Here is a 14,058-nt window from a genome sequence, read left to right as displayed (position 1 = left end):
CAGCACTGTTTTCAATGTCGTGCGTATGCGGACGACCCCCTCATCTTGATCCGCTCACGGAGTGAAACACACACGGTACTTGATTTGATATCAACGTACGGAACTGCAGTGGTCAGTAACATGAATGTGGCTAAATCAGCGGCGATGCCCACTGGACGCGGCCTCTCACACGACGACTTAGCACCTCTCCCGTGTGTACAAAAACTACGATACCTTGGTATCATTTTCACCTCCAGCGTACGCCTCTCCGCTGCCACCAATTTTCGGCGTGCACTCCAAACTATCCGCACGACGGTGCGACAAAATCTTCTCCGACGACTCGATTCTTTACAACGTGTCCAATACCTCAATCAACATGTGGCGTCCAGAATGGTCCACATCGCACAGGTCCTCCCGCTGCCATCAACAATTGGACGCAGCCTCCAGGCTGCCTTCGGATACTTTCTTACGGCCGGTACGCTCTTTAAGGTCCGCTGCGACACGCTCACCCTTCCCCCGCGTGCGGGAGGCCTCGGCCTTGTCAATGTGCGACTCCGAGCGGCGTCCTTGTACATGTCCACCATGCACAAGCAGTGGCACGGGGGCATCCTCCTTACGCGCAGCTTGCTGGAGATTTTTGTGCCCGCGACCATAACACCACTAATACCAGCCGGACACATCAGGCACCATCTGACGCACATTTCTGATTTCATCGTCGACTTCAGTTACGCTCACACACACTTACCGACCACGCGTTCTCCTCGACCTAAAGATTTTTACACCGCACTGCTTCGTTCCATATCCAGCAACGATATCGAACTGAGACATCCGTCCAAGCGGTGGCCAATGGTTTGGCGACATATCCACCAGCCTTTTCTTCCCTTCAACGTCCGGGCAACATGGTACCAAGTCGCAAATGAAAAAATCGCCACAAATCATCGTCTTCACGCCATCGAACTAACAGACTCTCCACTTCGTTCCATTTGCCACCTCATGGATGACGATGTCCATCAACTGACTTGTGCTGCCACCAATGACGTCTGGAAACTTGCCCAACAGTTCTTTGCCTCTTACCTCCGCGTTCCGCCGGACTCGATTGACTCATGGACTTTTATCCATCCTGAGTGTACTTATTTCCCCGCCACCAAAAATCATGCGATTGTATGAGTAAAGGGATGGACGATCACCTACATGTATAATGATGGCGACAAATCACGCCTTGATTTCTGGCAGTACTTACAAACCGCCCACAGTGAAGTCGAACACCGACCGCGTTACCGCGCCTCCGTCGCCAATTACCTACTTGCGATCTTTACGTCACCCCCGCTCAGTTGGATGGTGCCACACGCCGACAGCACTCCCGCCCCCCTGCTGACATCTGAGACTCCCCGCGCTACTTTCTATATTGTAACCCACAGTGGAGTACGCGCTTGGACACGCGCCTCCTTTCTTTTATGCACTATACCAGAACACACTGTTTTTTCCCCCACTCCACTGTATATTGCTTCACACCTCTTAGCTCACATCAGTATTTTTATTCTTTTTTCCCTACACCTTGTAAATTAAAAAAAAAATTTCTCGCCTTGTACGACTGTAATGTCTTGTGTTATTTTCGCCGGAGGGATGGCATTTCTGTTGTATTAAAGTTTGTACCACTAAAGATCTATTGTTTATTTACCCTGTTCCTGGTAAAAGAAACACAAAAAATAATAAAATAAAATAAAAATAAATCAAAAAGCTGCTTTGAGGGAGTGATTCAAGTACGGGAGGGGGGAGACACCGCGGCCAGGCCTACTGAAGTTGGTAGAGCACTTGCCCGCGAAAGACAAAGGTCCCGAGTTCGACTCTCGGTCCGGCACACAGTTTTAATCTGCCAGAAAATTTTCTATGTGGTCTGTTTACTGTTGCTGAGTCGGCCATAGAGCCACTCTGATCATCACTGCAGGGGCAGTTTTTGCACATCGGCTATCGCCTGTATTGTCATACATACGACATAGTATGTAACTAGTAAAGCAACTCTTAAAACTAAATAGCCATGAGAAATTTGCGTACCTTAGATGTAATTTAGTGTACTATAATTGTATTGCAAATATGTGCGACGTTTGTATAAAATTGTCATGTCAACTGTAATTTTCTTTGTAGGATGGTTTGAAAATGGACACAGATATCCAAAACTAGTAACCGTCAGGAGACACATTGAAAAAAAAAAATAGAAATGTTCTTTCAGTATAGCTTATGACAGAGCTACGAACATTTATTTCAGTTGTAAGACAAGTTGCGAACCTATTTTTCACCTGCAACGTCCTGCAAGTTCGTACGCTGTAAAAGCCTTCTGCCGAGCTTATGGGATTGCTAGACCCTCCGCAGCCAATCCCTTCAGGCGAGAAATAGAGTAGTTGCCATTTTAAGAAAAATGTACCAAGCTCATACAATTAACTATCACGTAATCATGAGAAAGCTGAAACAAACTCGTGATGGAAAGTTTCATTCATTAAGTTCTCCTTGCCACATACCTTAAGCCTAGGATACCATCAGAATTTTGTGGCGATGGAGAATCCTGACAAAGACTTGCATATAGTTTGTAACATTTCCAAAACCTCAGAAGCATAAGGTCGTAAATTACTGTTGTTATTGAAAACTTGGTTGCTGAATGAAAGATAAGATTCATTACGTATTTTTGTACGAGCAATTTGAAGCCGATTTTTGATGGTTCAATAGGAATTACTACAATATTTTTTGCTGCTTACTGTCAAAATTTGTTTGAATTAGCTTTGACATAAGAAAATCTTGGTTACAGAGACGTCAGATAATTTCCTGGCAGTAGTTAGCAGGTTTAAATATAGCTTCGATCTTAATTAGAGGTTTTTGTACGTAAAGTAAACTGAAAAATGTAAATTACTGTACGACACTTGTAACGGTCCCGTTATATTCCCCTAAAATGACAATTTAAATGGAAAGAGGGTGCATAAAAATGGAGCGTTTCTGAGTGATAGAAAGCGGGAACAGGTGGGGAAATTCCTTCTATTAATCACTGTCTTAAAATATCTTTAGTATTCCTGGCTTGCCAAGAACATCTGCGCCGTCACATAACATTGCATACCGGAAAACCGAGTACCCAGAAAACGATGTGGGTACGACGGAATAGACGCAGAATGCGATGAGGTAATCTCCTAAGGCTGCAGTGGTTCTCTACGGAAGAAAATTAATGTTGTATTGTAACAGTCGCTTGTTACTTTGTATTCGAACTGGACTGACGAATTCTGGTTGTATTAGACTACAGTTATGCTCCCTTACTGCCTTATGTGCTGAAGAATAGGTAACACATTGAGGCGCAGTGTTTGTAATTAATTTGATGAATATGCGAACTGTTTGTCCTTATAGATTAAACTTTTAATTCACTTGTTTCATTAGATGCACCGCGCGGCGGCAGAACATTACTGCTGTGCACTCGGATGCTTATTTAGGGTACCAGTGACGTATATTGTCCTGGTAAAAGTACACTGGTGTACAAAACTTTAAGACGAAAGTAACTTTTGCATGATGTGTCATTGCCCAGCTCAATTAAACGTGGACCATACACAAAAAGAGCTGCTACAGTATGGTGCAGAAGGTAAAGGAAAGAAATATGTAACACCAACTTAAATTCCATCCAACGCTACTGGGACTCGTTGGGAAGACATATTACTGCGCGCCCAAATGCATCAACGACTGTTTAACAGTTGTTAACCGCGCTGGTGGACGAATGGAACGCCCTACCGCAAAAACTACTAACCAACATTGTGCCAGCATGTGAGCACGTTGCAGAGCATATATTGCTGATCGTGGTGATCACAAATCCAATTAAGTACCACGTTCTGTCTTTTGTTGTATCCAAGAGATCATCGGAAATCACGGTGACTTCATTGTAATTATTCTCTGTGAATAAAAGTGTCATTTCTGTTCTTCTCTTCTCGTACTTCTTTCTGTTGTTTTCTGTGCCATATTACACCATTTCTTTCTACGTATGGTTCATGTTTTATAAAGACATGTTGCTTGCAGCGACACGTCATGCGTAAGTTACTGTAGTTCGTAAGTTTTGCGCAACAGAATAGTTTTTTCTCAATAGTAGAGGTCCACCCAAGCAGAATTACGTAGACTTATATTTCCTTCCGAATAAATGTTACTTTTGACGAAGGATGTCTGTTCCATTGAGATGGACTAGGGCGCACCCACACGTTTATAGGATCAGTAGTACAGTATAATATTGAAACATATATAATGCCTCGTAGAATCTAGACAACCTTGTGTTTGCAGAGCTGAAACGTTTAGCGCTTTGTTAGAAGTGATGGAGAACTAAAAAAAAAACTGGTTGGAGAACTCATAACTGATTGCCCGCATCTCGTGGTCGTGCGGTAGCGTTCTCGCTTCCCACGCCCGGGTTGCCGGGTTCGATTCCCGGCGGGGTCAGGGATTTTCTCTGCCTCGTGATGGCTGGGTGTTGTGTGCTGTCCTTAGGTTAGTTAGGTTTAAGTAGTTCTAAGTTCTAGGGGACTTATGACCACAGCAGTTGAGTCCCATAGTGCTCAGAGACATTTGAACCATTTGAACTCATAACTATTTTAGTATGTTAGTGTACTCGAAAATGTTGGCTCTGCCTTGACGTAATTCTATTTGATAAATGCACGTGTGCAGAGCAACACATTCTTCATCTACTTGGGCAAACAGCATCGTATACGCGCCAGGCAGCCACTGAGGCGTACAGGGTGCGTTGTTCTACAAGTGACCTTTCGCGGCAGAGGGTCGGGGAAACCCGAACGCGCAACAACAGGCGAGGAGCCGGATTCTCTGGAAATGAGTGTGCGCGAGAGCATTCCAGCCCGGCTGTCGATACCCTGCACGGATTACATGGCGGGCGATTCTGCTGGCCGAAGCGGCAGTGTAATGTTCCCGTCCACTGGAGACTAACAACCATTCGACATCTCATTCATGCTGCGTTGCCTCATTGGCTCTACTACTCTACCAGAATAAACCACAGTGTCTTATTACACAGTAAACCACTGTCAAAGTAGAGCTTCAGATACCCTCGTCCATATTTGTCCGGTCACGGTAACCAGCAGCTGCTGCTGAGAGCAATAATTCTCGCCTATGCACTGGTGCTCGTGTTGTAGGCGATCATTTCGAGTTCAAGTCATGAAAGAATTATTTTTTTATCGCAGGCAACTGCGGATAACTGGAGGAGAGGTAGTGGGCCAACACGTATTGGCCATTTTTCACCAGGGTAATCTAATGGATAGTATGCTCCTAGTATTCCTTGGACAAAAAGTCCAAAATTTTCATGTTCTTTCGTTCCCTGCACACGAACTATTAGTCCTACAGAAAAAAATGAACAGGACATTTTTGTTGGAAATTTTATGGGATGCCTTTACTCAAGAGGCCGTAGTTTTTGAATTATTCGAGAAGTGACCTACAATCGCTTTTTTCTTGAATAACTTGAAAAGCGTGGTCTCCAGCGAAAACGTATCCCAGCACAAAATATAAGGACAAATTTCCTACAAAAAGGTCCTGTTCATTTTTTTATGTAGGACTAATAGTTTGCACGTAACGAGCGAGAGAATATGAAAATCTTGCACTTGATATTTCAAGGCGTTACAGGCTGCATAAAACCCAGCGGTAGGAGCAGCTGAATCACCTCCTATATTGTTTTGTGTATATTTAATCATCTATGCAGCGTGTTCCGGTTGGAATTGTCAGTATTCATGGATATGACGGGAGTGATCATTCGAAGAAAAAAACTGCAGTAAACATGGGCTCTAAAATGTATACCTTTAGAGCTATGAGCATTTATTTATCTTCAACACTCAAGCGAATCTCTTCTGCTGCAAAACTCTTTGCTTTCCATATTTCTGGAGGTGGTATTACGTACCTAAACTACTACTATGTACCTAAACGAAAACGAATTATCAAATAAACATGGTATCTGAAATTAAATCAGAGTACAGTAGAAGATGTGCGTTTTGCAGTAGCGAAGATGGACAAGTGTCCATAGCTCTTAAGAGCCTGTGTTTACTGGCCATGTTTTTCTTGTTTTGGTCCATACTACCACCTTTCAAATAATAGACAGCAAAGAGACTGCTGTATAAGAATTTTTTTTTCACAGTATCGACAATGAAGAAGTGCCTATAGCTCGAAAGTTATGCGTTTTACTGGACTTTTTTGCTTCGAATGATCGTTCCGTCATATCCTCCTGGGACACCGTCTATATCAAGTCATTGTATAAGACTGTAAAATGACCAAGCAAACTAAACGAAGAATAATTACTCTCCAGTGTCATGGGCTAAATGGCAAACCTCTCTACAGCGTCTCATAATGTGAGGGTATGCTGCGTGACACAGGTGACGCTGACGTAAGCCATGGTACGGGAAGAAACCTAATAGGTCCTTTAATGTTATTTAGGAGGGTTCCTTTTTTTCTCGAGAGAGAAATACGACACTACACTTGTCTCGCATTCCGTTCGGACATTTCCATGGAGTAGGTATGTGTACAGGAGACTAACATTCCCGACAGAAAGGTGCTGATATGCATAGAGGAACAAACTATTTTACCTGGTGGAACATATACCTCGAGTGCTTCTACCCAACATTCCCATCCGATTTTACTTCCTTCCTTCACTCTTCTGTTAAATACTTCTATAACATCTGCGCCCAACAACGTCAAACAGAGGTTCGTATTAGATGCTCTGTCATAAATGTTGAGGCCCTTTGAGACACACTGAGAATTTAGCTTCGCTTTAGTCTGATGATTTTTACTACCCTTTGAATACGAGTGGTGGCAGTCCTTTACCAATAATATTTTCAGACCAGGCGAAGCAGGTGACCCAAGTCTTGACACCGTCAACTGTCGTCTCATTTGGTTGCACTCTTCATCGATTTCAGTTCATAAGAGACGTATTTTATGGTGATTGTGCTTGCCAACTAAAATTACACTGAGGGGACATAAAGAATAGGACACCTCCTAATATCGTAGCGGACCTCCTTTTGTCCGGCATAGTGGAGCAAATCGAGGTCGCATGGACTCAACAACTCGTTGGAAGTCCTCTGCAGAAATACTGAGCCATGCTGCCTCTATAGCCGTCCATGATTGCGAAAGTGTTGCCTGTGCAGGATTTTGTGCAAGAACTGATCTCTCTATTACGTCACATAGACGTTCTATGATATTCATGTCGGACAATCAGGGGCCAAATCATTCGTTCGAATTGTCCAGAATGTTTTTCAAACCAGTCACGAACAGTTGCATTCTCGTGATATGGCGCATTGTCATCCATAAAAATTCCATCGTGTTTGGGAACATGAGTCCATGAACGGCTGCAGCTGGTTTTCAAATAGCCGAACATAAACATTTCCATTTAATGAACAGCTCAGTTGGACCAGAAGACCTAGTATATTCCATGTAAATAGAACTCACATCGTTATGCAGTCACCACCAGCTTGCATAGTGTCTTGTTGACAACTTGGTTCCATGGCTTCGTGGAGTCTGCACCACACACCAATTCTACCTTCACTTCTTGCCAGCTGAAATCGGGACTCATCTGACCAGCCCACGGTTTTACAGTCATCTAGGGTCCAACCGATACGGTCACGAGCCCAGGAAAAGGCGCTGCAGGCAATGTAGTGCTGTTAGTAAAGGCACTCGCGTCAGTCGTCTACTATCGTAGCCCATTAACGCCAAATTTCGCCTCACTGCCCTCACGGATACGTTCGTCGCACGTCCCACATTGATTTCTGCGGTTATTTCAGTGTAGTAGTTTGACTGCAGACATTTTTGTCTTTACAAAAATATGATGCAGGGGTATCATATAGCAGGAGCGCAGTCAAGCCATATAGATCAGATTCCCGCAGTTCCCCTACATCACTGGAGGCCGATAATGAGATGGTTCTTTCAGGAAAGTTAAATTCACATTTACTCCTCACAACTGTTCAAATGGAAAAGTGCTCCTGTCTTTGATTAAACTGATATCGACGGGACGTTAAACACAGTCCTGTTTTTTTCTTCTTTTCGTCATGTTCAAATTCTTCGTACGTTTTAAATTAGAACCATTTGATCTGTGTTGTATGATACATCACTGGAGGCCGATAATGAGATGGTTCTTTCAGGAAAGTTAAATTCACATTTACTCCTCACAACTGTTCAAATGGAAAAGTGCTCCTGTCTTTGATTAAACTGATATCGACGGGACGTTAAACACAGTCCTGTTTTTTTCTTCTTTTCGTCATGTTCAAATTCTTCGTACGTTTTAAATTAGAACCATTTGATCTGTGTTGTATGATAACCTCAAGAGGTCACTTTGCACAGATTGTCGAGGGTTGAACTTCGGTTAAATTGCTACTGTTTGCGGTAATGTTAGGAAGCTATTGCCGATCGTAGTCTGCACAAATGACCATGTGTAAAACTGTACATGTTATAACGGCAATGGCCTCGGTTATCAGTCAATAAGAAACGAAATCCACATTAAGTATTCTGCTAGAACAAAAGGCTGTTTGCATAAAGGGCGACGCTTTAATCTAAACCACCATGAATACTCTTTTTGGCAAGGTAAACATCAGCCCTGCGCTTGTAAGATGCGCGAAATGCGCATGAAATTAAATAACGTGATTCCCTTGCTCGACATATTTATGAGTTTCTGAAAAACGAAAATGAAAATTTAAAGCGCAGCTTGGCGACAGTAATTTTACTGCATGTCCGTTATACGGCTCATGCATTATTAAAAGGTTCTGTCTGCTGACACGGACGAAATTGCTACCTTGAACTTCATGTTAACGAAGAAGGACTGTACTGACTGAAGTTGAAAATAACTGCAGTAGCGAAAAGAATGCAGCAGGATAGCAGTCAAACTACGCAGATAACATTGCTGCCTTTGGACGTTTCCGCAACCACTCTGAAAATCATTCATAATAACTTTGTAAATTTTTGATGAGAATGTGTATAACACATGTATTATTTCGATCTAATTTCGTTATTATGGCACTTAAACACATCCCAAGGACTGTCAAACTTTTGCAGAATGTCTAGGGCGCAAGACACCTATTCAAATGTATCAATATATTGGTTAGATCTCATTGATACTATCCGAACATGATCTCCGAATACGCTAGTATAACTCTAAACTATTTCTCCTTAATTAATCACTATCATTTTCATTTTGGGAAAGGTAATTGTACAGTGTTACCTGTGTGGTATTTATCACACCACTGTATGTTTAAATATGATTTTCGTGGTAGTTATTTCTCCAATTCCTAAAAATGCCAGCAGCATCTTCATAAAACTCAGAACGAAATAAAGTTTCCAATTTTATAGCAATAACTGCCCAGTTAGTGACGGAACTGCAGTACTACGAAACCAGTCGTAAAATCACTTAAAAGTTGCCGGTTATACGGTTGTTTGTCTTCATTTGAAATCCCGCGAGTGTGTTTGCTTGACCTTTTATGGTAGCCGGCGAGTTGGCAAGTTCAATAACAGTGGTAGGAAATCCTTTCGTGTCGCTTACAGAAGTAATACGACGTGGCTGTTTATTAGGTTTCTGATCACAGTGGAGTTTCAACACAAAAAATATTCCGAAGAATGTCTTATTGAGTATGTAAAAATGTACATTTACCTGATTATTGTCTGAATACATAGCAGTAACGGTGAGTTGTTAATCAGACTGCTCGCCATATTCTTAAGATGATAGCAGACAATATTATTTAAGCTTTTAATACCTTTTCCCAACAGCAAAAGACATCTGTTGTGAAATGTTTCGTTTTTATTCGTCAACCAAAGAGTAAATAATGTCTATGTTGGTGCTTATTTTGTACAGAACTTATAGCTAATCACAAAAAAATTATACAAAATTATACTACCAAATTCTTTAAAACGTTTAGACATAACTTGTGATAAAACTAATGGAAAGAGAGGACCTCTGTCAGTTACGTTGCTTTAAGTTATTCTATAATATTTTTACCTCAGTATCAAGTACATTTGGTCTAAATCATCTGAGTTGATGTTCGTCTTGGTGACATCGTGGTGTTCCAACAGATCGCTCTGACATTACAATTTGTGAACAAAAAAAAATTGTCACTGATGATAGACAATACAGTAGACGAATACTAGTATAAATTTGTTTTTGCAGAAACACCATGAGGCCGCTGTAGAAATCCACTATCGCAATACTCCTGAGCGAAGATTACGTTCTACTTAAGCCAAAGTGTAATGAGCAAAGATAAATAATATACAAAACTATTTGTGTTATTGATTTTTAACAAAGAAATACATTTAAATTTCATCACATGTGGAACTAAACGTTGCGAAAACTAACAGAAGACGTAGAGCCGCACTTATATAACAATAGCAGATGTGCATTAACTAATTGTACCGAAGTGAATTTGTACAATTATCTAGTTGATGATAATTAAGCCACTTTATTGTTGAATTAAATGAGGTAATGCTCAGGGAATAGGGTTATGGAATGGCACGTTAAGAGCAGCAGAAGTTTTGCTACTTGGCCACCAAAGTAACTCACGATGGTCGACACAGAGGAAATCTAAAACGACCACTATCAAGTACGAGAAAAACATTTCTGAAACACTGAATGCAAACTTAAGTGTAAAGCAGTCCTTTCTGCAGATATTTGTCGGGATTGTAGTCTCGTAGAGACGTGAATAATAAACAGTTCAGAATGGTTGAAATGATTCGGATACTTTGTACGTAACATTTTGTGTAGAATGCAACAAGTTTAAGGTCTACGTCCTGTCGATGACTTCGCCATTGGAATGGACACGTCGGATTAAGCGGACCTGGAGAAGGCCGTGTCGTTTCCAAAGGTACCAGCCAGGCATTAACCTTCATCCTCATCTAAATCTACATGATTACTCTGTAAGTCACAATTAAGTTCCTGGCAGAGGGCTCATCAAACCACCTTTAAGCTACTTCTCTTCCATTCCACTCTCGAACAGCACGCGGGAAAAACCAACACTTAAGCCTTTCCATAGGAGCTCTGATTTCTCTTATTTTATTATGACGATCATTTCTCCCTGTGTAGGTGGAATCCAACAAAATATTTTTACGCTCTGAGAAGAATGCTGGTAGTTGAAATTTCATGAGAAGTCCCTGCTGCGGCGAAAAGCACCACCCCAGTTCGTGTATCATATCTGTGGCACTTTCTCCCTAATTTCGCGATAATACTAAACGGGCTGTCCTTCTTTGAATGTTTGCGATGTCCTTTGTCAATCCTATCTATACGGATCCCTCACGACACAGCAGTACTCCAGAAGAGGGCAGAAAGGCATAGTGTAAGTAGTCTCTTTACCAGACAAGTTACATTTTCTATGTGTTTGTCAACAAATCAGTCATTGGTTTGCTTTCCCCATAACACTGTCTATGTGATCTTTCCAATTTAAGTCCTTTGTAATGGTGATTCCGAAGTGCTTAGTTGAGTTTACATCCTTTGCGCAGACCATGACAAGATGGTGCGGACTGTGACAAGATGCTGCAGACTGCACAGCTATCCCGCATGGCTATATTAATGAAAATTGTGGATGGAGACTTTATTAAACGAAAATTGTTGGTGGAAATTGTTTGTAAAACGGGGCTAGGTGGTAGAAATCGAAAAAATTCCAAGTACAGGAAATCAGGAAATTATGCACTGCAGAGGAGATAATTTGCATTTTGTAGGACAGGGATACCCTCGTTTAACTTCCGCTCACATATTAAAATGCGGTGGCACTACCATTAAGACGCTCCATGGTGTGCTGCCGGGTGCTAGGGCAACCTTGCATTCTGCACCACGCGCGCCGCTTGGCGCGGTATCTGGCGGCCATCAGCAGACTCGTGCGACCCAACCCAGGCAGTGTTGTGGGTCCATCCTACATGCACCGGGTTGCATACCCCTCGCTTCAACTCAGTCCGCTCGCTCCACACACTTGGCCGCCTTCCCTCCTCCTGGTGCTGCTGAGTGCCGTGCTGCCTGCCCCACACATAGTCGCAGCGCCCTGCATCCGGCAAGCCATCGAAGGGTATTTGGCGCGGCATCTGGCGGCCATCAGCGCAACCACGGAACCAGCCCCACACTGGGTTGCACACTGCGCACTGGGTCTCGTGCAAAGTTGAGGGCCCAGCCACATGCACTGGGCTGTCTCCCCCACCCAGCTTCAACTCAGCCCCGCCCACCCACCCCCACTGGGTCACTTCCCAGCATCCTGCTGCCACTCAGCGCCATGCCACGCGCCCTGCAGGTAGGCACAGCTGCCCCGCACGCAGCCAGCGATCAGAGGTAAGCGGTAGAAGTTTGTAATGTGAGCCACCATTCCCGACGCGCGTGGCAGTGGGTGTCTGCCACATCCTCTAGGAAGAACAGTAGATTTGTTTTCGAAAGTTAGCGTCTTCCTCCCACAGCTGTGCATCAGAGAACAACATGTATTTCAAGGGATGCAGCTGACACCAAAGCTTGATTTCGAACAAAAAAACTTTGCACAAACAGAGGATGACGCTTCCAGCCACCTGCAGAAGGAACGAAGGAAGTGCCAGGCTGTCTGTTTGCCCCTGAATGAACAAAGGGTATTTTTCGAAAGACAGCACCTGCGTCCTATTTTTCAGCACATATAGTCAGTTTCCAGCAAACAAAGGATCCTTTCGAAAGTTTGCTCTATCTCTGTGCCCCCTCTCTGCCATTTGCACCAAGCCTGTTCCAATCCCATTCAACCAAAAGCAGTCATGTTCTAATTTGTGCTGCCAAGGCACACTGAATTACCATTGGTCCTCTGCAAAATTGAGGCAGGAGCCTGAAGTATATAGCCCACCTCCCCCCCCACCCCACCCCTACCCCACAACCATCAACAGTCTGTCTTTGGCAGCGCCTAGTTAGGTTCGTGTGCTCATTTTAAGATGAAACGATCACCTAGTAGCAGTGCCAACGGCAGTGGTAAAACGTCAAAACTTGGACAAATTACCATGTAAGTGTTTTAAAAAAAATGTATGAGTTCAAATTGCGACAGTTACACAATTTTATAACGAAGTATTCAGATCTTTCGATATTGTGATACATTTTCGTAACAAGTGGTTATAAAAGTTCTCTTTCTTGCTGTTACAGCATTCATTCTTGAAATGCTGGCTGACCTAGAGCATCAGGTGGAAGCTGAGAAGCAGCCGTGTAAATACATTTCCAAATTATGTCATAGTTTACATGTTCAGAAAACATCTCTTAAAGTATTCAAATCATAACAAATGCATATAAAATTTCTACTGCTGTTCTAGCTTTAGAGTGGCAGCTAAATGCTGAAAGCCTACAGCAGCAGCAAGCAGAAGAGGTTATGCACCATCACGTAAGTACATCTCCAAATTCTGTGTGTGTGATAATTTATGTGTTCATAAAATAGCTTTTTATGTATTCAAATTGTAAAAAGTGCTTATAAAAGTTTAGATCCCACTGTTGCAGCATTAGAGTGGCAGCTGACTGAACTCGAGCAGCTGCTGGAAGCAGAAAGGCATCGGCGGCAAGAACGTAGGTACATTTCTAATATATTGCTGTTAGATAACATTTTTCGTTGTATACAGTTTCGTGAGAAGCATATTCTTCATTGTTTTGGATACTGCTATGAAGCAAGAGGACAATCTAACAGGGGTGTACGTCGAGAATGATGACCAACAGTCATCAGTTCCATCTGGCACGAACCATTTTTTGGTAGTTATGCATAATGAAAATCTTGTTGTAGGCAATTTCAGTACTTTTTTTTGTTATTCCTTATAATCAATACCTTATTGGAGACGACTTCTGTGAGATGGACTGATGTCTCCATGACAGTTCTGGCGAGGTTGAAATACCAGAATGGGTGCTTGGGATGGCGGTTGCTGAAAAAGCTGGAAGGCAGCTCCATCTTGCTTTTTTGATTGAGGAGAAGGAAATACAGGATTGAGAGGGATAAATACAAGAAAGCCCAACTGAGCTGCTCAATCCTTTGGTACAGAGTGTAAAAGGTGATTATAATACAACTGTCATCGTTACAGTATATAATTATTATTATTCTGAAATGCTGTTATTTGGTTACAGGATATATATTTCAAAACATTTTGAGT

General features: G+C 42.6%; 1 protein-coding gene across 1 annotated transcript in view; it reads left to right on the top strand.

Moving 5' to 3' along the window:
* Positions 1–12,203: 12,203 nt before the first annotated feature.
* LOC126456092 (invertebrate-type lysozyme 3-like) overlaps positions 12,204–14,058 on the top strand; it is a 50,725-nt gene continuing 48,870 nt past the window's right edge. Inside the window, exon 1 of the mRNA XM_050091848.1 lies at positions 12,204–12,259. Coding sequence (XP_049947805.1) covers positions 12,204–12,259 — 56 coding nt within the window. The remainder of the gene's footprint in view (positions 12,260–14,058) is intronic.

This window comes from Schistocerca serialis, chromosome 2, assembly GCF_023864345.2.
Source record: "Schistocerca serialis cubense isolate TAMUIC-IGC-003099 chromosome 2, iqSchSeri2.2, whole genome shotgun sequence".
In the NCBI taxonomy this organism is placed as follows: Eukaryota; Metazoa; Arthropoda; class Insecta; order Orthoptera; family Acrididae; genus Schistocerca; species Schistocerca serialis.
Note: the sequence above shows the minus strand (reverse complement) of the source record. Positions and strands in the feature narration are given on the sequence as shown.